We start from the raw sequence: 25,825 nt of genomic DNA on the forward strand, positions 1-25,825 counted from the left end.
GGCAAGCCAGCCAGCCGCCCCATCGGCGGGGCTGGCGAGGGTCTCCCAACCCTGCGCTCAGCCTCCCGGGCAGCTGGCAGCCACACCCGGCGCCCCCTCTTTGGCGGCACCGGGGGCAGGCTACCCCCACTGCCCCCCCCCTCGATCCGGCCCTGGTCAGAGCTCCCTTCTTCAGAAACTCTCTGAAGAAGGGAGTTCTGAGTCTTGGAAGCTCAAATCCTGACAATCTTGTTGGACTCTAAGGCGCCACTGAACTCAAAGCCAGCTGTCCTACTGCAGACCAACGTGCCTAGCTGCTCAAAACCTGCTCTGTAAGCAGTTTAGTGAGTTTAAATTATATAATTCGACAAGGTTTAGCCGGTCTGGGCACCAAGGCTCAAGGAGGGTACCAACACACAGGGCCTTTTTGGCAGGGTGTTCAAAGGCATAAAAAAAACAAACCCTTGACTGGAGAATTCTGAAATCTGCACAGGCCACAGACTGGGCCAAGGCACACCATAACAGCCCCCTTTCCCAAAGCAAGCAACACTTGGGGTATCTCTGCAACAGGCTGAACATCCAAAACCTAGAATGAACATTTGTCACCTTTCCCTCCCTCCTCTCCCCAAGCAACTCAGAGCACCAAACATCGATCTGCCGTCTCCATTTTATCCTCTCAGCCAGGGTTTTTTTTCAGCCGGAACGCAGCGGAACGAAGTTCCGGAACCTCTTGAAAATGGTCACGTGGCTGGTGGCCCCGTCCCCTGATCTCCAGGCAGAGGTGCGGAGGGCAATGACAGGATCCCCCCTGGATCTCCAGGTAGGTGGCAACAAGCCCGCCAGCTTATAGTTGCTCGTTTCGGTTTCCCTTCATCTTGGCCTCCTCTCTGATATACGTAACAGTCAAATTCACGCTTTCCAGATTGATACACCAACAGTAACACTTTCCATTTCCGATTAGTGCTAACTCACAGCAGGTGTTACTGTTGGTGTCATGCTCCTCGGAATTGGCCGTTCTGAATATTTGCAGTTATCTTTACAGTTACTTTGAACTTGCCATCCTTTCGTCTTTGCTACACATACGGACCTTGTATGCAGGACAAACACTAGTTTCAAGAATCACTGCTCCTCCAGTAATTTATACAGGAGAGGATTTAGCTATATAAAGGAACTGCCATTTGCTATCTGCAGCAATTTTGGGACATGTGTGTATTTATATATATGTAATTGCATGAATTTTGTATTATTGAATGAACTTTTGTATTATCGAATGAACTTTTGGATACCTTTTGTATTCACATGGTGAGAATGATATCAATAACTAAATACTGTTTGATATTATTATTGAAGTGCTAGGTTCCTGGGGAGTTACCCTCACTGATTTGGTGTTCTTGGACCCCCTCCTGTTCGGCGTTGTTTTGTCAAGGATTCGGCGGCCACACAACTCACCTAAGAGGTTGCCCTTGAGGGTGCTGAGCCGGAAGCCGGTGAAAGAGGCGTTGAGGAAGACCGTGTTGTTGCCTTCGATGTTCGGCACCTTCACGTTGTGAGGATGCACCAGGAAGAAACTGAGGAAGACTGTGCCCAGGACCCCCATGACGATGACGAAGATGAGGAAGGTGGCTTTGGCGTAGATGCCGGCACCCACCAGACACACAAGGAGGCAGAGGAGCAGGAGAACCGTCCCGTACAGCAGCTCAAACCAGTAACCGCTTGGCAGAACGTGGACGCCGCTGCCCGCTCTGCCCTCTGCCACGAGAACCAATGAAGGTTTAGGTTGCCCATCAAGCATGCAATCTTCTACATGCCCCCCGCCCCAGTCCTGGGGAGGGACTAATAATAATGCTACACACTTTTATGTCACTCCAGACTGCATTTAGGATTGATCTTCCTTGCGCCAGAATAGGAAGGTACGCAACTGAATTATCACTCGAGACCTGTGTACCTGACTAGGGCAGAAGGTGATTTCAGCTGAGGCCTCTCTTAAGTACATCTCTGCCTTGAGTTACTGATATTACTGATATTAATTAGAACATAATCCCAACTTGCTCCTATACTGACTAATTACTGTAATATTATTGCATTGTCTGGAGCAGGTGTATAATAATTATGCTTGACCACTGAAAGAGGCCAGATGGCCGAAATGCGTTTGGTCAGGGTCACATAAGGTTCTTGTTCGAGATTTCTGTATGGTTTTAATCATGAGGTTATATTGGGGCCTCTATAAGACCAACAAAATTTGTGGTAATATATAAGCTTTCGTGAGCCACAGCTCACTTCTTCGGGTATCTTCAGGCATCTGAAGAAGTGAGCTGTGACTCACGAAAGCCCATCTCCTACCACAAATTTTGTTAGTTTTATAGGTGCTACTGGACTCTTTGCTCTTTTCAATTGGTACAGACAGACTAATATGGCTACCCATCTTGATATATTTGTCTTTATATTATTTTGTAATAAATACATGTATTTTTGCATATTGATATATAATTATGTCCTATATTTAGCAATTTTAATGGACCCTTCAGTTTCGATTCATTTAACCTTCTGGGTTCTTAATTAATAACCACAACAACAGCACTTATATACTGCTATTCTGGACAGATTAGTGCCCCACTCAGAGCAGTGAACAAAGTCAGTGTTATTATTATCCCTGTAATACAGCTGGGGCTGAGAGGAGTGGCTTACCCCAAGCCACCTGCTGAGCTCAAGACAAAACTGGGATTCGAACCAGCAGAGTGCTGATTCACAGCCCAACCACTTAACCACTATGCTACAGCAGCTTTGCGTCCCTGTGGTTATCAAACTGTGAGGAAGACCCAGAATGAGTTTGATGCTCCCTGTATTGTACTGGAGAGCTCTCAACGATACATGAAGTAATTATAGGGGGAGACCAGCATTTTCTGCTCCTCCTCAATTCTAATACACCCCTGCTGTGGTTTTAGAAGAGGGCCAGATATTTATTGAATTAGGACCTCAAACCACCGATTTTCATAAGCAGCCTGTGGACAGTAGTGGGTTGAGGTTTGTGCAGCCACTTCTGTGGACTGCGCTAAGGTTTGATGGATGACAGATAGCAAGATTAATTTAAGCTGGGGGGTCGCAGAGAAGCATCCCCAAAATCTGAGAAATATTTCCCTCCAAACTTCTTAGACAATTCATTGCATGTGGTTATAATCTTAGCACGGTTTCATGTAGCTTGTGGAATGGAACCTCCTTAACTGCCTGAAGGGCCTCCAAACCAGCAACAGCTGCCTCCACAAACATGTGGTTGTGCATGGCGGATACACGGCAGCAGTTACAGACTTATCTCCAACAGGAATTTTTGTAAACCTTTAATAATTTCTGTAAACAGCTACACTATTTCTCCAGACGTCCAAAACTGTTAACAAACAAGCTACGTTTTTAAAAAGAAAAGCAGTGATAAACTTTAAAAAGCTGATACCAAACTCAAAGGCTTCTCAATGAACAGAACAGGCCTAACTTTCAAATATACACATTTTATTTATCCTCGCTGCATGGCAGGAGAAAGGGATGCAAGCACAGTGCCCCCATATCTCTGAAGCCACCACCACTTAGGCCCTGCGTCTCCGTTGACAGATTATTCTATGTAAGAAGTCTCAGCAAGACCTGACCGGAAGTTGAGGCAAAACAAAATGTAGAACAGACCTTGGGGGTTAAGTCAGACATTCTAAGGGAGTTTGCCACTGGTCCTGGTTTTTAAATATAAAAGGGGACGTAACCCTTTCACTTCCTGACAGTTTTTCCATTCAAAATGCTTCCCCCCCCCCCACACACACACACTGCTTCCTTTTCTTCAGAGGAAAAAGGGGTCCCCCAAAGCAAATTTAAAAGGACAAAGAACAGGAGAGGAAAGGGCTAAACAACATCCCTTCTCCCCCAATTTGTTCCCCTGCTCATACCAGAACTCCCCACATCTGCTTTCCGACTGAGTAAAAAGAGAAAAAAAGACCATTTGCGAACTGTTCAGCTGTCTGTGTAACATCCAGTTCGGCTTGCACTCCGCGCGTCCTCATGAGCGATCATTATCTTTTCCCAGAGCCTTATCTCACACCACCCTGGGCGCCTGTCAGAATGACTTTACAGCGACTGATCTGATGTTTCGAAAACCACACCTGTGTTTTTCTGCTAGCAGGAAGTAAGACCCGTACATGACCAAAACTCTGGGCTCGATTCTTGTAAAGCCACCCACAGAGGGTAAAGGAATGCAGACAGTTTGCTTGTTGGAGAGTTGCGGGTAATACAAGGTCACTGTCGCTGCCCACCAAGTGCTCCTTTGTGCCTTTGATCCTGACGTGCATGCTTGTGGTCCTTCACAACGTCGCTTGTCTATGCACACTGACTGGCAAGGACGGCACGGCAAAAAACCCAAGCACCTCTACCATGGCTAACTCTGGCTACCTGTAGTCCACCTTCATCCTCAAAGCCACTTTCTTCTTGCAGCCCAGACAAGGCCAAGCAATATCTCCATGGGGTAATGGGCATGGTGGGCTATCGTGGCGCAGGGCTCACGCACTCACCTCCCGGCACTCCAAAGTCATCCACGACAGCTTCCACCAGCCCCAAGATGTAGAGGGCGCTGCCACAAACGTTGGCCAAGAAGAACATTATCCCGATGCTGCCCCCGAACTCGGGCCCCAGCGCCCGGCTGATCATGTCTGTGCCAGGCAGAGTTAAGGAGCTGCAGAGAGCACGGCACAGACGACAGAGAATGCTGCTATCCCAGGAAAAGCGTGAAGAAGAGTTGCCAGGCCGTGTTCGAGTTGCTGGGAGATCAGTGCGGGAGGGGTCTTGCAATGCTTCCAAGAAGATAAAAGGCTATGGCTCGGAGGGGCAGGGGCAGCAGAAATGGAAGGGGGGGAGAAGTACGTGACGCCTGGTGTGGGCTTTCGGGGACCACAGTTCTTTGTCAGATGCAGCTGGCAGGGAGAGCTGTGGTTATCGAAGGCTTATACTACATAGGAATTGGATACTTTCACTGCTACAAACTAATACGGCAAACTGACTGCACACCAAAAGGAGATGTTTACATTTCCAAGCAAAGGAATGTTTTGATTGCCTCCACGCTAATTGCATTCTGTCCCCTTGTGATATATGTCCCCTTCTTTCTCCCCTCTCTCTCCTCCTCTTCTGTATTTGACCAGTTCGGATCATGCATCTGACGAAGAGAACTTGATGCTCGAAAGCTTATGCTACAATAAAATTGGTTAGTCTTAAGGGTGCTACTGGACTCTTTTTGATTTTGCTACTACAGACTAACACGGCTAACTCCTCTGGAGTGTGCAGGGTGAAGAACATGTATCCCTAGAAGCATTTGATTGGCTGCTCATTTTTTTCTAATTAATATCAGACAGTGAACAAAATATCAGAAACAGACTATGTAATGGAGCATTAAAGCTATCGTACTTTGGTCACATCATTAGAAGACAAGATTCTCTGGAAAAGTCAATATTGCTAGGAAAAGTGGAAGGCAGAAGGAAAAGAGGAAGAGCTAAAATGAGATGGCTGGACTCAATCAAAGAAGCCACGTCCTCCAGTTTGCAGGATCTGAGCAAGTCTGTTAATGATAGGATGTTTTGGAGGTCTTTCATTCACAGAGTCGCCGTAGGTCAGGGGTGACTTGACGGCACATAACACAAATTAAAGCTACAAAATATTTTTCTCCTTCCCCGTACTTATTTATAGTAAAATACACTATACTTGACATTTTATATTCAGCATTTAACATAACATTCAACAATTTAAATTCTACAGTTTAGATTTCTGATTTTAACAATTGATCTGTTTTACTAATAATTTTTTTTATTTTTCTTAAATTTCAGCTGCACAGTAAAAAAAAAAAACCCTTTCCATTTTTCCTGAAATTCTGAAATTGGTCTATTGTGTCTCTAAGAAGTTAATTGAGCCATTGACGTATATACATACAATTTGTTCATCCATTCAGGCATCCATCCGGCTGCTCGATTCTTGACCGAATGGAACTTTGATCTAATCCAAGTGTGCTCCGCTTAACATACAAAGGATACAATAGGCACCTCCAGCGTCCAAGGCCCCATTGGTAGAGATGGCACACACCGACAGGACTGTCATGCCAATGATGAAATAGGCTACCACGAACATACCGATGGCCTGGTATAATCCAGCCTGGCCGACCACAAATCCTGCCAAGAGAATACGAGAGAGAGAAAGAGGGAGACAGTCAGCTGAAAGGTAAGGGGTGGCCCACCCCAAGTTCCCTCTAGGCTTCTTCCAGGAATTTTCGGACAATTGTGGTCATAGGTCACTCAAGCTTGGTTGCTGGAAAGGACTAGGAAAGGGACAAAAATTAAAAAGTAGCACAAGGCGCAGGTTTCAGGTTCGTTGAACAATATTCCAGCTCTGCGTGAGATAATGAACGGCTCGATCTTCCTGTCCTCGCCGTCATATTGAGTCTGGCCCTAAATTTCAACAACCAAATGGAAAACTCTGACTGTGTTGCACAGTGGTTAGAGTTGCAGGTTGTGTATTCTGGGTTCAAGTCCCTCCTCTGTGGTGAAGCTCACTGGGTCAGCCTCACCGAGCTTACGGGATAGTTTTGAGGATAAAATGGAGGATGGGGGGAAACCATATGTGCGGAATGGATAATTATTTGTCAGGGATGCTTTAGGCTCATCCTGCATTGGGCAGGCAGTTGGACTAGAAGGTCTGTATGGCCCCTTCCAACTCTGTGATTCTGTGAATCTTAAGAGGACAGGTAGGATAAGAATAGATAGCGTTTTTCTTTAAGTGCCCCGTTTTGACACCTCTCTGGTAATCCCAGCGTCTTGGATAACAAGTGCACCCAATCTCCGATTTCCATTACAGAAACATCTGAGTGATTTTGACGCCCCGATCGAGTAGCAAGTAGTAAGTTATGAATCAAGCAACGCTGAGTGGGTCTGCGTGCACACAAGCCTGTAAGGAGAGGGGATGTTATTATGCTCAACGGCGGGAGAGCACAAACAGTGAGAAATAACAATCAGACGTTTAACTGCGGAGATGCAATGAACCAGATCGGCAGCAGGTTCAAGGCAAGTTTCAGGGAACGCTTCCTTCACCAGGGTATAATTAACTGGAGAAATTTCATTGCCAGGGAATGGTGTGAGGGTGACAAGAGAAGGCGGCTTTAAAATACAAATTAGGCGGGTTCAAGAAATACAAGCCGAGCAACAGCTATTAGCCAACTCAGAATTACACACGAAGCCTCCATGTTCAGGAGTAATATACACTAATTCGCAGAATCCAGGGACCGAGCATCCAAAGGCATTTGTTCGGTTACTGATGAACCATAAGGCCGGGATTAAACATACAGCAGAGCCAAAGCAAGAGTCCAGCAGCTTAAAGCTCAACAAGATTTCCAGGGTATCAGCTTTCGAGACTCAAAGCTCCCTTTGTCAGATACCGCAACATCAGCCATGCCTGCTTCAGGTTTCTGTTTTTAGAATATTCCGTTCAATGAAAAATCTCACTGTAATTAGAAACAACTTAGTAAATTGGGAAAGAAAGTGCAAAAACCCAGCCCACTTCTTGCTGTGCTAGTTTTCTACTTGCAAGGAGTCTTTTATACAGACGTGCATCCCAAAGGGGATACCCTCTGCAAACCATATGCTGCCATCTATTGTAACAACTACTGGACCTCCCCCACCTCATCTTGCTGCATGCGTAGCAGACCAGATTTGGGCACAAGAGCTCGGACACCACATCCAGAGGTATGAAGCTGCAGGCCACGGAGCCTGGATTTTGCTCCAGGGACCAAACATGCCAAGCGAGGACAGGCCATTGCAGTCGAGGAGAATCTCTCGGTCCACCTTCCTGGCAAAGCTACACAAAGGAGCGTAGCCAAAGCTAGTCCCCTTGGAGGCAGTAAACCTGTGTCTGGACTGTACCACTTCAGGCTGCAGGAGGGGTCATGTTATGTATTGCACTAGCGTCAGTCAAAGCTAGGCTCCTCAGGCCTTCAATCCCATTGGTTGTTACTATGTTAGCAGCAGCCAATCGGTCCTACTGAATAAAGACCAATTGCTGCCATGTAAATATGTTACTTTGTACATAGTTGATGCAAATGAAGGTTTCTAGTTGCGTGTGTTCTTATTGGTTGTTGCTGAAAAGGGGCATGATATTTATGTGTATATATATATATATATGGCTCCAGCGTGAGCCTGTTCTCTGTCTGCTTCTGGCTTTCAATAAAGACGTGCTTATGAGCTGAAATCCTTGCTAACTGAAATCACTATGAGCAGAAATCACAGTACATAATAGGTGAGACAACTGAATGCTTCTTTCTCTATGCAAAGACTCCCTTCACATAGAAAAGTAGCATCTCAGGGGAAAGACGAGACTAGAGACCTTCCTTTTGACAAAATAGTTTTTTACATGCATGTCTTTTTTTTCTTGCAGAAGCAAGCAAGCAATACTCGGAGCCTTAACCTTGTAGAGTTAAACTGCAAGAGACGAATTACACGAGGACGCACATGTGAAGGGAGTTGCAATGTTAGCCGGGAAGCCAAGTTTTAAAAGACAGATCGGAAGGCTCTGTCAGTTTCACCTCCCCTTCTAGGAGGCCGAGAGGAAATGAACAAACCCTCTGAGGAGTGATCTTTGCTGGCTCTGTAGAGAAGGGAAATTGATAGAACCTTCTGATTTGTCTTGTAAAACTCAGCTTCCCGACCAACATTATGACTCCCTTATGTGAATGTCCTCGTGTAATTCGTCTCCTGTAGTTTAGCTTGTAGTCTGAAGTAATGTAACCCCCCCCCCCCCGCAAGAGAGGAGGGCTCTAAATAAATAAATACAATCTCACTCTAGCCTAGAAAATGGCTTCTTATCTCGACACGGCCGACCTGGTCACCTGGATCCATGCTATGGTAATATGAAAACTTGACTATTGTAATGCATTATACATGGGTCTCCCACCTAAGTTAACTAGGAGGCTCCAATTGGTGCAAAATGCTGCGGCTCGACTATTATCAGGAGCAAGCAGGAGCTTGAACATCACTCCCATCCTACAGTCGCTCCATTGGTTGCCTATCAGTTACCGTGCTCAGTTCAAGGTAATAGTTATTACATACAAAGCCCTTCACGGCCTTGGTCCAGCATACCTACGGGACCGCCTCTCTCCCTATGTCCCTCCACGGCAGCTTCGCTCATCTGAACAGTGTCCCAGGGCCCACAGCAGCCGCCTCACCGCCTCAATGGTGGTGCCGGCCCTGATTAGACCACATGAAGCACAAGTAGCTCAGTTCAAGGTATTGGTTATCACATATAAAGCTCTTCGTGGCCTTGGCTCGGCATGCCTACGGGACCACCTCCCTCCACGGCAGTTTCGCTCATCCGAACAGGGTCTCCTGCAGGTGCCACCCTGCACATGGGCGAAATCAACAGCAGCCAGTACACAGACTTTCTCTGTGGTGGCCCCTACCTTGTGGAACGGCCTGCTTGAGGAGGTCAGGGGAGCCCCCACCCTCCTGGCTTTCCACAAACAATGAAAAACTGAATTATTCAAAAAGGCCTTTTTTCTCAGCTAAGAGGGTGGTATTGTAGGAAAGGGATCCCAGATGTTTCGCTAATGAGTTAGAAACCAATAGATTTCGCCATTATGTTGCCTTACACATTATCTGTTGCTTTAAATACGTACTCCTATATCCTACCTGTGCTTCATGTTGCTCAATGTGAGTCCTAGAATTGATTATGTTCTTTTTCAGCAGTTCCTCAACCGCATACTGGATCCTTGCTAATACTAAACTTATATTCTTTTACCCCATGACATTGTTTATGGAAATGTTCTTGATACTGTATGGAAATGCCTGCCCTTGTCCTTGCCACTAATTGTACTAATCTCACACTATGTAATCTGCCTTGAGTCTCAGTGAGAAAGGCGGAAGATGATAGATAGATAGATAGATAGATAGATAGATAGATAGATAGATAGATAGATAGATAGATAGATAGATAGATAGATAGATAGATAGATAGATAGATAGATAGATAGATAGAAAGAAACCTGGAGACCATTAATATTTGTCTTCATACCATGAACACACATATGAAGCTGTCTTATACTGAATCGGACCACTGCTCCATCAAAACCAGTATTATCTCCTTATACCGGCAGTGGATCTCCAGGCAGAAGTCGTTCACATCACTTGCTACCTTTTCGGTGACAGCCCCACAATTTTATTTATTTCATTTATTTATGTTATTTCTAGTCCGCCCTTTTCACTGAGACTCAAGGCGGATTACCCTGTGTGGGTCAGTACAGTCCATTTCAAAGACATTTCGATACACATGTAATAGGGAAGTACGCATGCAAATCTGCAAAGATTTCAAATACTGAGCTGAAGAAATGCTGAAACAGAGCATAAGTAACAAAAGGCATTCTTCACCGGTACAAGTGAGATCTGATCACATGCTTTAAAACTAACACGAACCGAGGCAACACAAATATAATAATAATAATAATAACAGCTTATAGAACACTCTTCTAGACAGATTAGCGCCTCACTCAGAACGGTCAACAAAGTCACTATTGTTATTATCCCCACAATACAGCTGGGGCTGAGTGGAGTGGCTTACCCAAGGCCACCTGCTGACCTCATGACAGTAGAGAGATGCAAACCAGCAGGGTGGTTCACAACCAGACCACTTAACCACTAGAACAGCAGGATTTGAGTCCAGCGGCACTTCAGAGAGATCCGCCTGGCCCCTCTCACTCTCTAGCTGATGACTGTTTTATTTAGGACAGCTTTTTAATGTACTTTAACTGTGTTAAGTCTTTTTTTAAAAAAATATGTTGTTGTTTTTGCCCTGATTTGGAGAGCCCAGGAGAGCCCGATCTTATCAGATCTCGGAAGGTAAACAGGGTCAGCCTTGATTAGTAATTGGACGGGAGAGCCCAAAAGAAGAGTTGTTGCAGAGGGTTGCAGAGACAGGCAGTGGCAAACCACCTCTATTAGGGCCAAGCTACAAGTGAGGAATGACACCTGAATGGCAAGTGAACAGACTCACATGTACTCCTCCCTGTTCACTTGTGCTCCACTTGCGCTCCACTCGATCACGGGAGGAATACATGTAAGTCTGTTCACTTGCTGTTCAAGTGTAATTTGTGACTTGTAGCTTGGCTCTAAGTCTGTTCACTTGCCGTTCAAGTATCATTCCTCACTTGTAGCTTGGCCCTAATCTGTTCACTTGCCGTTCAAGAGTCATTTGTTACTTGTAGCTTGGCCCTGAGTCTGTTCACTTGCTGTTCAAGTGTCATTTGTCACTTGTAGCTTGGCCCTAAGTCTGTTCACTTGCCGTTCAAGTGTCATTCGTCACTTGTAGCTTGGCCCTAAGCCTGTTCACTTGCCGTTCAAGAGTCATTCGTCACTTGTAGCTTGGCCCTGAGTCTGTTCACTTGCCGTTCAAGTGTCATTTGTCACTTGTAGCTTGGCCCTGAGTCTGTTCACTTGCTGTTCAAGTGTCATTTGTCACTTGTAGCTTGGCCCTAAATCTGTTCACTTGCCGTTCAAGTGTCATTCGTCACTTGTAGCTTGGCCCTAAGCCTGTTCACTTGCCGTTCAAGAGTCATTCGTCACTTGTAGCTTGGCCCTGAGTCTGTTCACTTGCCGTTCAAGTGTCATTTGTCACTTGTAGCTTGGCCCTAAGCCTGTTCACTTGCCGTTCAAGAGTCATTCGTCACTTGTAGCTTGGCCCTGAGTCTGTTCACTTGCCGTTCAAGTGTCATTTGTCACTTGTAGCTTGGCCCTAAGTCTGTTCACTTGCCATTCAAGTGTCATTCGTCACTTGTAGCTTGGCCCTAATCTGTTCACTTGCCGTTCAAGAGTCATTCGTCACTTGTAGCTTGGCCCTGAGTCTATTCACTTGCCGTTCAAGTGTCATTTGTCACTTGTAGCTTGGCCCTGAGTCTATTCACTTGCCGTTCAAGTGTCATTTGTCACTTGTAGCTTGGCCCTGAGTCTATTCACTTGCCGTTCAAGAGTCATTCGTCACTTGTAGCTTGGCCCTAATCTGTTCACTTGCCGTTCAAGAGTCATTCGTCACTTGTAGCTTGGCCCTGAGTCTATTCACTTGCCGTTCAAGTGTCATTTGTCACTTGTAGCTTGGCCCTGAGTCTATTCACTTGCCGTTCAAGAGTCATTCGTCACTTGTAGCTTGCCCCTGAGTCTATTCACTTGCCGTTCAAGTGTCATTCGTCACTTGTAGCTTGGCCCTAATCTGTTCACTTGCCGTTCAAGAGTCATTCGTCACTTGTAGCTTGGCCCCGAGTCTATTCACTTGCCATTCAAGTGCCATTCATCACTTGTAGCTTGGCCCTTAGTCTCTTGCCTTGAAAACCCACAGGGGTCGCCGTAAGACAGCTAGGACCTGATGGCACTCTCCACCGTGTTGTTTATATTTTACAACTGTGACCCGCCTTGAGCACCTTTGGAAGAAAGGAAGCTAATAAAAGCTTTAGATAAATAAATACCTCCTCTTTCTAACAGGAGATCGGACCGGAACCTTCTGCAAGCCAAGCAGATGCTTTTCTAGCATGGAGCCACGGCCCCCACCCGAAACCTCGCAGGATGATGCAAAGATCCACAAGCTCCGATCTGTAAAGTGCTTTGAACACCCACTCATTTTTATTATTTTGACTCGCCTGCTCTACAGATTCGCTTTTATGGGATATCGGTGTGCTTGCACGCATGCTCCTGCAAGAGGGAGGTGCAGAGAGGATCCAGCCCTGGGGAACAGCTCCCCGCTTGACCGACGCTCTCTCCGTTGGCTCATTAATTGATTGGGCAAAGATTCTTTACGAGCAACTTGGGAAGAAACCTTTGAGGCCTGTTCTGGGAAATGTGCAAGTAACAGCAACCAGAGAAAGCAGCAAGGCTGGCCAGGTGCCAGCCATTGAAAGCGACCAGGGAAGGAAACGATCAAGCTCCTTGGCCGCCTGCACCCGTCACAGAGTGGCATTCTTCCAACCGCTGGGTTCTTATTTCTGGGCCTCAGGTGAGAGAATGCAGGTGAACTCGATGGGCAGGAAGCAGCAACACAGGTGACACAGGCTGGAAGAACAGAGCTGGCCAGGTACCACATGCACAGCCTCTGCCAGCGTGCCTCCAAAGCACACACCAGCCCCAGCCCTGTCTCAACGTTAATGGGTACTGGTGGCTGGCAATGGCTTAGAAAAAGCCCTTGCATTCATATAGGATTGCTATCCAAAGAACATTTCCCTGGGGATAAGACCCACTGAATAAATGGGGACTTGCTTCCAAGTAGACTGGTCAAGGATTGTTCCCATAACATTGTCGAATGTTGAAAGCAGAGGTGGGCAACGTCTAAACTTTCAGCTTGGCCCTCTTTCCGCTTAACTGGACTGCCAGAACCCATTATCAGTTAGCAGGCCAACGCTTCTGAAAAACCGAATCTCTCTCAACTCTTGAGAGGTTCATGAGCAGTAAAGTCAGAGAAGTAAAGAGTCCATTAGCACCTTTTAGACTAACCAACTTTATTGTAGCATAAGCTTTCGAGAACCACAGCTCTCTTCGTCAGATGTAACAATGTTGTGGTTCTCAAAAGATTATGCTATAATGTTGGTTAGTTTTAAAGGTGCTATGGACTCTTTACTATTTTGCAACTACAGACTAACACGGCTACTCCTCTGGATCTAAAGGCAGAGGAAAAAGGTCACATCAAAACCCAGCCTGCTTCTAAAGCTGGCTTCTCCCATTTTCCAGCCCCGGGTTTTTATACACTGAGGGATTAAACACACACCTGCACACACACTCACAGGTGTGGAATGAGTATTTATATATTAGCTCTTTCCGTGGGAGAGTAAAGTGGTACCACCTGGCAACAAGCACAACACAAGGGAGTGATAGTTTGTAGCATGTATTTTGTGTTGCTCCTCCAAGGTTGCAGACACGTTATATCATCTGGCTCCCAAATCTATGATGCGGAGAACATGAATCAAGTTTTTTCCGATCGAGTTCTGAACATTCAAGTCACAGAAATGCACTGGCCCTTTCAAACAACGTTCATTTCTCGAATGGGTAACCACAACCAGCAACCACAACCCCCAAATACACCTTGCTGAAAACCCTTCACACGCATTATCTTGTGGCAATGAGTACAACACACCTGCAGGGTAGGTTGGTTTTATCATCCTCTATTGTGGACGAGGGCCAAGAGGAAGAAGATAACAGTCACAATTTTCCTCATCATTTTTGTGAGGCATGAACACTCCATTCTTTGGTTAAGCCCACTAGGTAAGCCTCAGGCCAAAGTCACTTACCCCTCAGCCTAACCTACCTCACAGGGTTACTGTAAGGATGAAATGAAGGGAAGGAGAACCATTATACTACCCACAGTTCCTCAGAGGAAAGGTAGGACAACAATCAGAGGGAGACATTTTCAGGTGGGTAGCCATGTTGGCCTATAGCAGAAGAGCAAGATTCAAGCCCAGTAGCACCTTAAAGAAAAACTAGATTTCCAGGGTATGAGATACCTGACGAAGGGAGCTTTGACTCTCAAAAGCTCAGACTTTGGAAATCTAGTTGGTCTTTTAGGTTTGTCGGGTTAGAATGGATAAAAGGAAGTACTTCTTCACCCAAAGGGTGATTAACACATGGAATTCACTGCCACAGGAGGTGGTGGCAGCTTCAAGCATAGACAGCTTCAAGAGGGGGTTGGATAAACATATGGAGCAGAGGTCCATCAGTGGCTATTAGCCACAAGGTATAGATGGAACTCCCTGTCTAGGGCAGTGATGCTCTGTATTCTTGGTGTTTGGGGGGGGGCAATCAGTGGGAGGGCTTCTAGTGTCCCTTCCCCACTGGCAGACCTCCTGAGGACACCTGGATTTTTTGGCCACTGTGTGACACAGAGTGTTGGACTGGACGGGCCATTGGCCTGATCCAACATGGCTTCTCTTATGTTCTTATGCTACTGGACTGAAATCAGAGGAGGATGCTGAACCCTTCCGGGGACATTTCTATTTCACTCTCACAACCACCCTGTGAGGCGGGCTAGGTGGACAAGAAGCAGCAGGCCCAAGGCCACCTGCCATCTTCATGACTGAGGGATGCTCTGAACCCAAATCTTCCTCACGCAAGTCCAGCCACTAGCTCCACACAAGAACAAATGAAATAAAAAACACTATTAATCCACACAAAGCTCCTTGAATCGTGGCAAAGCCCTGTTGGCCCATGAAGGCGATGGAATGAGACCCCAGTTGGTGTGAGACAGCCGGCCTGGGAGCAACCCTGGATCGTGTCCAGCAGCCACAAACCCCCTCCAATCCCGGCAACCCCACATCCAAACAAATCCTGCCGGCCTCTTTTCTAGAACTTTCCTCACCTCTTTCTAGAACAATTGTCCCCTCTTTTCTAGGACATTCCCATCTACCTCCACAGACCATTTTAAAATGATTGTTCCATATGGGCAGCCGTGTGCAGCAGAATAAGGTAGACACCAAGGGGCACCTTCACGACTAAACAAATTTAGTTCAACCTATGTGTCCAGGAGGCAGAAATCACACTCAAAGAGGACTTTTGGTTTTGGATTTCTGTCCTAGCAAAGTCCCCTCAAGAACCTGGGGCAGGAAAGAGGAAATACTGATTACAAACTAATCAGAGTGTTTTAAAAGGAAACGCCTGTATTCGGTGAAGGCTCGACAGAGTGCAGTGAGAGGAAAAAGGAACTGTATTACTCATCAGTAGCCACAATCACAAAAACTAGGGTTGCCAATCTCCAGGTGGTGGCTGGAGTTTCCCCAGAATTCCAACTGATCTCCAGGCCACAGAGATCAGTTCCCCTGGTGAAGATGGCTGCTTTGGAGGGTGAACTCTGTGGCTTTATACTAGGGTAGCCAGGTCAAGGTTGGGAAATTCCTGGAGATTTGGGGGGCAGAGCTTGAAGAGGGTGAGGTTTGGGGAGGGGCCTCAGTGGGATATAATTCCATAGGGTTCACCCTTCAAAGCAGCCATTTTCTCCAGGGGAACTGATCTCTGTTGCCTGGAGACCAGTTGTAATTCCGTGAGATCTCCAGCTATTACCTGGAGGCTGGCAAGCCTACTTTATACCCCACTGCATCCCTTCCCTTCCTCAAACCCCACTCACTCCAGGCTCCACCCCCAAACCTCCAGGAATTTCTCAACCTGGAGCTGGCAACTCTAACAAGAATTAACCTATAGGCATCTGTGAAAGTTGTGCACTCCGTTTTCCAGTCACAAGATAATAATATTTCGGGTCCTGGGGAAATGCGACACGTCCAGAGCAGCGGGAAATAAACTCGAGCCAATCGCCGGGATTCCCCCACAGCCATAAACACAGAAATCACACGGTGGTTAGGATCCAGTGTGGCAAACCAGGGAGTCCCCAAAGCACAAACCTCAACTCACGAGGTGGCCTCAGGCAGCCCAACAGTAGCACAAATAAAACAGGCCTATGAAAAAAAAAAATCTCCCCAGAGATTTCTCCCTCACAAAAGCTAATAGCAGTTCCTGACAGGATCAGGGCCTCAACATGCACACGAAAGAGGGGTGAACCTTTCCACACCTACTCGGCTTTGCTAAGTGAAACCACTATACGCTTTTCTCCTTCCCTGGGCTAATGATGAGGTGGAGAAGCAATTAACAGAACTGTGCAGGGGTGAAAGGGTTAATCTTCTTTCCCACACATTGCAGCCGCTATTAAAAATGCTGGTAATCGTGGCGTGCTTTACGGGATTTTTTGCTAAGATTAGTGAGGAAACAATGTACACGAAACGCACAAAGGTTCTAAAGCGCTACACAAAAAACACAGACACTAGTTAACGTATGTGGAAAAAAACACCTAAACTTCTGGAAAGGCCATTAACTGGAAACCCCGCCCCCCGCCTCCAAGTCGCAAATTCAACCATAAACTCTGAAAGCTGTTCTCTGCGTTTCAATCCCTTCTCCACAGCTACACTGGCCTACATGGCAGGATTGTTGTACGCGTGCCTGAGCAAATGCACGAGAAACCCCCAAACACTCCAAGCAACTCTTGCTATTGTCATTCACCAGCTATTGTCATTCGGCGTCTGAAATAACTCCACTCTCTAAGATATAAGGACAGACGGACTCACATTCTAGCTGTATCTGAAGCGGTGAGCTGTGCCTCACGGAAGCTCATACCCTACCACAAATTTTGTTAGTCTTATAGGTGCAACTGGACTCTTGCTCTTTCCAAGCAATGTGTAAGCAGAGAACAGGAGACAGGGCTATGAACCACGGAGATCTGGATTCAAATCTCACCTCTTTCTCTCGGGGATATGTGGAGAATAATACTGGCCCTACGGGGCTATTATCGGCACTACAACAAGATAATGTATGTAAAGCACTTTGAACACTTGAAAGCACGCTATACAAATGTGAAGCATTGTAACTGCTAAGAATCATTATGCAGAGACGATCTGATTTGCATAAAATTATGTTGAGTGTTCAGTTTTACAGATCATAGCGGGGTATCACAGGGAGGCGCACACAGGGGTCCCTCGATTAACCACTTTAGTGGCAGTTCAGCCTTTAACTGGCTGGTGGATCAGAATGCTTTTTTCACAAAAAATCCTCTGTTTGCAGCCGAGGAGAGATTTTCAGCTCAGCAGGTCTTGCTTCACAGATCACACTCCTTGTTATTTTCTACGCTGCCTCCTTCAAAAACTTGACACAAGCCTCTAAAAGCCCTGCGTCCTCAACATTTTTTTGGAGGGGGGGGGGACTTGAAAAGGTGAAGGCAAAACGTTAACCTGCAGCTTTACTGGGTCACTGGCATTAAACCAACCTGGAAGTGAGTGCGGCTGCTTGACAGCCACAGGGATTGCATAAGGGGAAGTTAGCCCCAAACACATGGGATTCCCAGCAACCACAGCTGTTTGTGACAGTGAAAGGAGAGAGAAACCAGCATTTTGCAAACTGAACATCCTTTCCAAGAAGCAGAAGGAGAAGTCCGAAGTGTTTTCATCGAGGGATTTTTTCGTTGCTTTCTTCAAGAAGCATTGAGAAGGCTTTGACAAAATGATGTTTTTATTCTCAACTCCTACCTTGAGATAGATCAAGATGGGTAGCCTGTGACGCTGAGAGATCTCTGTCTTTTGGTGCTACACCTCTGAAGATGCCAGCCACAGCTGCTGGCGAAACGTCAGGAACTACAATGCCAAGACCACGGCAATACAGCCCAGAAAACCCACAACAACCATCGTTCTCCGGCCGTGAAAGCCTTTGACAATACACGGGTAGCCGTGTTAGTCTGTATCTGAAGAAGTGAGCTGTGACTCACGAAAGCTCCTACCCTACCACTAATTTTCCTAGTCTTATTTTATTTTTATTTTTTAAATTGAATTTATATTCTGCTCTCCCCGCAAGCGGGCTCAGAGCAGATCACCACAATATCATAAATACAATAATTAAAACACGGCAGCATAAAATATAAAACCATCAAGCAATAATACAGTGCATTAAAACAGCGGCACACATATTGCGCCACCCATTCAGCCTGAACAAACTCATGGGGCAGGGTGACCAGCTACCAGATGGATGTAAAGTTGGGGGGGGGAGAACACACACCCCCTTATGGCAAGAGGTCGGTTGGACGGCTCGCTCACCTCAGTCACTGTATGCCTGGTGGAACATCACCATATGCCTGGTGGTGGCGGAACATTGCAAGCTCAGCGGAAAGATAGCAAATCCAAGTGATCCCAAGTTTCCGCAGAGTTCCACCAGGTTGGTGCCAGGACCAAAAAAGCCCTGGCCCTGGTTCAGGCAAGGAAAACCTCCTTGGGGCTAGGGACCACTAGACGTTGGGCTGACAAACAAAGCAGCCTCCAAGGAACACAGAGGTGCTACTGGACTCTCGCTCTTTTCTATTACCTTGAGATAGGGTGAGGTTGGTACCCAAGGGAGAAGATTCGGGGCACCATTAAGAGCAGCCAAGCAGGAGAGGTCCAGAACCGGCCACTGGGGAACAACCAACTGGCAAATGCTTCTATCCTCCTTGAAAGGGCTATGGAATTGCACGGGTGTTCAATGGTGGGGGCTAGGCTGTCCTCTCGCTGGCCACACCACTGAAGACCGTCCGCCACCCCTGCAGGAGCTCATAAAGTGTGACGCAGGTCATTGTGTAAGAGTCAAGCCCTGCGTCTAAAATGCTGAATTTTAATACTTATACCCACCATTTGAGAAATGTTATTGCACATGGAATAATGTTTTAAATGTTTATAATGTTTTTATTGTTTTAAACTGTATGTTATAAATTGTATGCTGTTACACCACCCTGAGCCCATCTGACAGGGAGGGCGGTCTAGAAATGTAATAAACAAACAAACAAACAACCCAACAATAGCCCTGCAGAGAAGATTAGCATATCAAGCACCAATCCCTATGCAGAAGAACCTCCTCAGGATACAGTGAAGCCTCCCGCCATTAGCATTCCACACCCTGGGAAACTCTTACAGGATGACTCAGCCCAACCCCACCTTCCTGAGTAGATATAAATGACCTACCAACTTCTTTTCCACACTATGACACTGAGAGATCTCTGTCTTTTGGTGCTACACCTCTGAAGATGCCAGTCACAGATGCTGGCGAAACGTCAGGAACTACAATGCCAAGACCATGGCTAAACAGCCCGGAAAATCCACAACAACCATCGTTCTCCGGCCGTGAAAGCCTTCGACAATACAAATTATTTTCTTCATTTATACTCTGCCTTTCTCCCCAAAGGGGATGCAAAGCGGTTTACATTCTCCCCTTCTCCATTTTATCCTCACACCAACCCTGTTGGGTGTGACTGACCCAAAGTCGTCCAGCAAGCTTCCACGACAGAGCAGGGATTCGAACCCAGGCCTCCCGTATCCTAGTCCAACACTCTAACCACTATGCCACGCTGGCTCTCATTAGTGGGAGGGGCAACACAGGCCCTCAAGCATTCTCTCTGCCACGTTCCCTGAAGTTCCAAATGTGGACCAACGCCACGTCGCCTGCCATCCACTTAACGGCAACGAGGAAATCAGCCAACGCTTTTATCATCGCAGAGTGAAATATCAATCAAGTGACCGTACAGAACAGAACTCGGGACGATTAGTCATAATATTTCATCACAGGATTCTACAGATACAGAGTGCTTCGGCATCCGAGGTGCCTAAATGGCAGGGATTTTTTTAGAGTGATGTTGCAGAAGTGTTAGGTGGGGCTGAAGAAGAGTGGCTGGCCAAAAGGTGAACAGACGATCAAAAAAGAGGCAAAAATTGAAAGGTGAATGTCCCTGCCCCGAGCCACTATGCTAGCTGCCCTCTGCCTTTTAATAAAGTGGATAGCCCAGGAGAGCTTGATCTCGTCAGATCTCAGAAGCTAAGCAGGGTTGGCCTTGGTTAGCAATTGGATGGGAGACCTCCAACAAAGACCAAGGTTGAAGAGGCAGGCAACGGCAAACCACCTCTTAGGGACAAGCTACAAGTGATGACCAACACAGGTTGGACACTTGTCAGCTTCCCTCAAGTTTTGATGGGAAATGTAGGCGTCCTGGTCTTGCAGATTGGCTCTCCGACTGCTGTCCAATGGACTTTTCAACTATCACTTATACAACATCCTGCCAAGCTGCCTACATTTCCCATCAAAACTTGAGGGAAGCTGACAAGTGTCCAACCTGTGTCAGGAGTCACTTGTAGTTTGGCGGCCCTTAGTCTTTTGCCATGAAAACCCCACCAGGGAATGCCGTAAGTCAACTATGACTGGAGGGCCAGATTTCATTCATTTCTCATGGATTAATCAACTCAAGCTTTAGTTGATTAAGTTCCCAAAACAAGACTACACAAGACTTCTGACATGTGTTCTTCATGGGTCGGGAGATACAATGTTGGCTGGGAAATGTAGTTTTAAATGACAGAGCCGGTGGAGATTGCTCTGGAGGGGATGGATTCTCTCACAATCCTCCGCTGCCTCTGCTGTACTGAACTGTCTCCCCTTCCGGAGCCTTTGCCACACTGCCCTCGCTGCTTAAAATTCTGAATTAAACAATCCTCAGCAAGGCAAAGGCTCAGGGAAGGGGAGACAGTTCGGCATGCCAGAGTTGATGGAGGGCTGTGAGAGAATCTGTCCCCTCCAGAGTGATCTCTGCCGGCTCTGTCTTTTAAAACTATGGTTCCCGGATAACACTGCATCTCCCAGCACTTGACAAACACGGGTCCAGGCGTCTCGTGTTGAGAGACTCATAGATAAGGGTGGCCAACTCCAGCATGGCTTTCCCTCTCCCAGCAATCAAATAGATTCATAGACCCTACAATAAAGCAATTATGGGGCTGCTGCGCCCTTCCCCACGAGAGCCTTGTAAGAGTCACTTCCCCAATTTTTGCACCCTGCATGAAATTTATCAGGCTCCCATCAGGTGAGAAGGCGCTATCAGCATGACCTTAACTTATCTGCTGAAGACTTATCCCCCCTATCACCCACAATGAATGGATATAGTACTGTGAGAGACTCAAAAAGAAAGGACGAGCATAAACTTGAAGATTATGGTGATAGGTTTTCTGTGAAGCCTTATTGATAGTATTTGATCAGACTTTGCATTACAGCCCTTGATCGCTCCTGCTATATCTTGCCTCACTATTAGAACACCGTTTCCTCTGAGTTTGTCCTTTCCAGAGTAAAACACTTATAATTTTCTAGCTGAAAATGTCAAAACCCAGTTCATTTTAGTTTACTTACACAATGTTTAAATGTTCCATTTCTCAGACGGGTTACACCCCGAGATTGCACAAGAGCGATGACCCCATCTGACTCTCTGCAACTTTTCAGGCTAACTGAAAGTTCAACAAGCGGAGTTGGTATGTCCCAGAAAGGCTGGCTTCAGGAAGGGAGAGGCTCGGAGGGTGTAAACATGACCTCAAGAGTCTCCTTGTCATGAGGAGACCAGAAGAAATCCATTAGCAATAAGAGCGCTGCCATTTACCCCACCACCACCGCGTGTGAGCTTGCTGATGTCTTCTGTAGCACCTTTAAGACTAACCAACTTTCTTGTAGCATAAGCTTTTGAGAATCACAGCTCTCCTCATCAAGTGAATCTGACAAAAAGAGCTGTGCTTCTCAAAAGCTTATGCTACAATAAAGCTGGTTAGTTTTAAAGGTGCTACTGGGCTCTTGACTCTCTTCTCAGTCAGAACCAAGTGCACGAATTTAGAACTAAAGACAAAGTTAGGGGTGTGACCGGTGAAATCCGTGTTTAAGACCTGCTGCATTCCGTAAAGGGTCAAAAGCAGCCACGGCGGGCTGGACTGGGGTTAATCCCCCCCTCTTAACTCTTTTTTTTCCATTTTGTTTTACAAAAGAACCATTTATTCAAACGCATCATAGCACATTTCATTCACAGGCTGCAATTCTTCCCCCGAACTGATCCCTCAATGGGCCACATATTCCCCACTTTTGGAATTCAACACCCATCACATCGTATCAATTTGCTTCACCTTCCCAGCCGTGCCTTGCCTCGATTGTTCTTGAATTTTACCCTGAGATCTTCCCTTGCTCTATAAAGCTCTCTCGCCCCTTCTGAAGAAAAATGTCTCCAAATTATGATCTCCCAACTTTACACAATCTAAAAGCATCATACGAGTTCGAATCAATGAATGGATTTAACATATCCCAACTGCCATCACATAGGGTTGCCAACTCCAGTTTGGGAAATTCCTAGAGATTTTGGAGTGGAACCTACGACAGAAGGGGTTGGGGTGGAGAGGGACCTCAGCGGGGTATAATGCCATAGAGATCACCCTCCAAAACAGCCGAGTTTCTTTTTCTTTCTTTCTTTCTTTCTTTCTTTCTTTCTTTCTTTCTTTCTTTCTTTCTTTCTTTCTTTGCTCTATCTTTTAACTTTTCTACAATAAAAATATATATATTTTTTAAAAAACAGCCATGTTTCTCCAGAGTAAATGATCTCTGCAATTGGTGGACAGGTAGGATTCCAGGAGACCTTCAGACCCCACCTGGGAGCTGACACCGCAAGCACTACAAGGGCTTGAGGTGTGGTGGTAGGGGAGGAGGAAAAGATAAGTGCACTTTACCAGAATCCAGAGGTCCACGGGGGCATCAGAACGTAAGAAGAGCTCTGCTAGCCAGAAATTCAGCTTCCTGCTTTACACAGTGGCCAACAAGTTACTCTGGAGGGCCAAAAACCAAGTACAGACGCCAAGCTTCATGTTGCCTCCTAGCATAGGTATTCAGAGATTTCCTGTGAAGGTTCCCTTAGAATTAAACTACAAGAGATGAATTACACGAGGACGCTTACATGAAGGGAGTTGCAACATTAGCCGGGAATCTGAATTTTTTGCCGCCCTAAAGGCTCTGTCAATTTCCCCTCTATGGAGCCAGTAAAGATGGCTTCTGGGGTGTGTGTTTATTTCCTCTTCACCTCCTAGAAGGGGAGGTGAAACTGACAGAGACTTCAGGGTGGCAAAGAGGAAATTAACAAACCCTCTGAGCAGCGATCTTTGCCGGTTCTGTGGAGAGGGGAAATTCCGATTGCTTTTAAAACTCAGCTTCCTGGCTAACACTGCAACTCCCTTCACGGGCTCCTCCTCTCGTAATTCGTCTCTTGTAGCTTAGCTCTAAGTCACCATAACCTGGGAGATCCACCATGGTGTGGATCTCCCAGGTTATGTTCAGTTTGGTCCTCAGCATGTCCCTATGGACAGGAGAACGCAGGGATGTGGACTTAATTCTATACCTGTACAGCTAAAAAGAATATTGATTCATTTGAAATGTGGTGGTGGAGAAGAGTTTTGCGGATATCACGGATCACCAAAAAGACAAATAAGTGGGTACTAGATCAAATCAAGCCTGAATTCTCCCCTAGAAGCTAAAATGACAAAACTGAGGCTGTCGTACTTTGGTCACATCATGAGAAGACGAGGTTCTCTGGAAAAGGCAATAATGCTAGGAAAAGTGGAAGGCAGTAGGAAAAGAGGAAGACCTAAAATGAGATGGCTTGACTCAATCAAAGAAGCCACGTCCTCCAGTTTGCAGGATCTGAGCAAGTCTGTTAATGACAGGGCGTTTTGGAGGTCTTTCCTTCATAGAGTCACCATAGGTCGGAGGCAACTTGATGGCACATAACACACACACACAACTGCCAAACCAAGGGTTAATCTGTTCCTGCAACCAGTTTTTTGGATATTTGAGAAAGTCTCTAGGAATGCTTGGTGATTAAAGCTGCCATTTATTCCCTGGCCTCCTGCTAGCAGGGGACGTGACCCCTGGATTAATGTTATATTGCCCGAAACAATACAAGAAATTCCTTAGACTAAGTCACAGAAGTCATAGTTTCAGCAAGGATGAGAAAACCTAGCTAAAACTACAGGAGCATTCAGGAAATTGGCAACAAAGATTCTCATCAGCCAGGTTTTGAAAGTTTCAAATCAAGGAAAACCAGTCACATTTTAATGCTGTTGATTAGGATTTTTAATACTATTTCCATCATACTCTTTTAATCAATATAGTTGCAGATGTTTATGTTTGTATCCGAAAACTGATGAGATGTTTATACCCCACTTTTCTTTCCAATGGGGACCCAAAGCAGAGCCCTTTTCACACTGCTTACCTGCTGCCACAACGACGCGAAATATCGCACAAAAAACGCGGAACATCACGTTTTCTCACACGATGTTCCGTGTCGTTGCGCCAGCAGGTAAGCAGTATGAAAAGGGCCCTGCTTTCAACATCTTTCTCTCCTCCTCCAACAACGACCCTGCGAGGCAGGTTGGGCTGACAGCGTGTGACTGGCCCTAGGTCACTTAGTGAACTTCCACGGCAGAGTGGGGGATTTGAACATTGCTCTCCCAGATCCTCTAACCACTATACAAAGCTGCTGCAGAGAGGCTTCCCCACAGAGACCAAAGATAAGCCCAGATCTGTGTTCCTCCAAGCTTTTTAAAAAAGCTATTCCAAAAATAAGTCAAACTCTCACAAGAAAAGCAATCTGTATCATTTAAGCAAGTGCGCAAGCACTTATTTTGAATAATTTGTTATATTTTGGCAAGAGGCTAAACAGAACACACAGTTCTTACCCTCTCCCCAAGTTCTAGAGATCTAAAACAGCCTGTCTCATCCTTGTCCTCCTTTGTCCTGGTTCTGAGACTTCTTTCCCCCCCCAAAAAAATTATTAATAAAAATTGTACAACATGGTGTCAACATTAATACCTGTTCGATACAAAAACGGACAATAACAAAATAAGCAACCTGTACAACCTATTGAATCCCTTCAGATTTTCATCGTTGCTAAATTAACATTGGACAGGCATTTAGGGAATACCCAGACATCAAAGTAACATCAGATCTCGAAAGTATGGATTTGTTCTGAGACTTCTCTAGTAATTTCCTGCATACAGACATAGGATCTAGAAGCTTTCTTTCACAGAATCATAGAGTTGGAAGGGGCCATACAGGCCTTCTAGTCCAACCCTCTGCCCAGTGCAGGATCAGCCTAAAGCACCCCTGACAAGTATTCATCCAGCCTCTTCTTGAAAACTGCCAGTGAAGGGGAGCTCACCACCTCCCTAGGCAGCTGATTCCACTTTTGAACTGCTCTGACCATGAAAATGTTCTTCCTAATATCCAGCCGGTACCTTTGTGCATGTAATTTAAGCCCATTGCTTCGGGTCCTACCCTCTGCTGCCAACTGGAACAGCTCCTTGCCCTCCTCCAAATGACAGCCTTTCAGATATTTAAAGAGAGCAATCATGTCCCCCCTCAATCTCCTCTTCTCCAAACTAAATATTCCCAAGGCCCTCAGCCTTTCCTCGTAGGGCTCAGTCTCCAGACCCCTG

At 46.2% G+C, this 25,825-nt stretch overlaps 1 protein-coding gene across 1 annotated transcript in view; it reads right to left on the bottom strand.

Moving 5' to 3' along the window:
* The window catches only part of LOC129332910 (solute carrier family 12 member 9-like), a 110,843-nt gene that overhangs the window by 74,456 nt on the left and 10,562 nt on the right, over positions 1 to 25,825 (bottom strand). The window contains exons 2-4 of the mRNA XM_054984214.1: positions 6,024 to 6,158; positions 4,518 to 4,655; positions 1,429 to 1,728 (exon numbers count right to left, since the gene is read on the bottom strand). Coding sequence (XP_054840189.1) covers positions 1,429 to 1,728; positions 4,518 to 4,655; positions 6,024 to 6,158 — 573 coding nt within the window. The remainder of the gene's footprint in view (positions 1 to 1,428; positions 1,729 to 4,517; positions 4,656 to 6,023; positions 6,159 to 25,825) is intronic.

Source organism: Eublepharis macularius, chromosome 6 (assembly GCF_028583425.1).
Source record: "Eublepharis macularius isolate TG4126 chromosome 6, MPM_Emac_v1.0, whole genome shotgun sequence".
Taxonomy (NCBI): domain Eukaryota; kingdom Metazoa; phylum Chordata; class Lepidosauria; order Squamata; family Eublepharidae; genus Eublepharis; species Eublepharis macularius.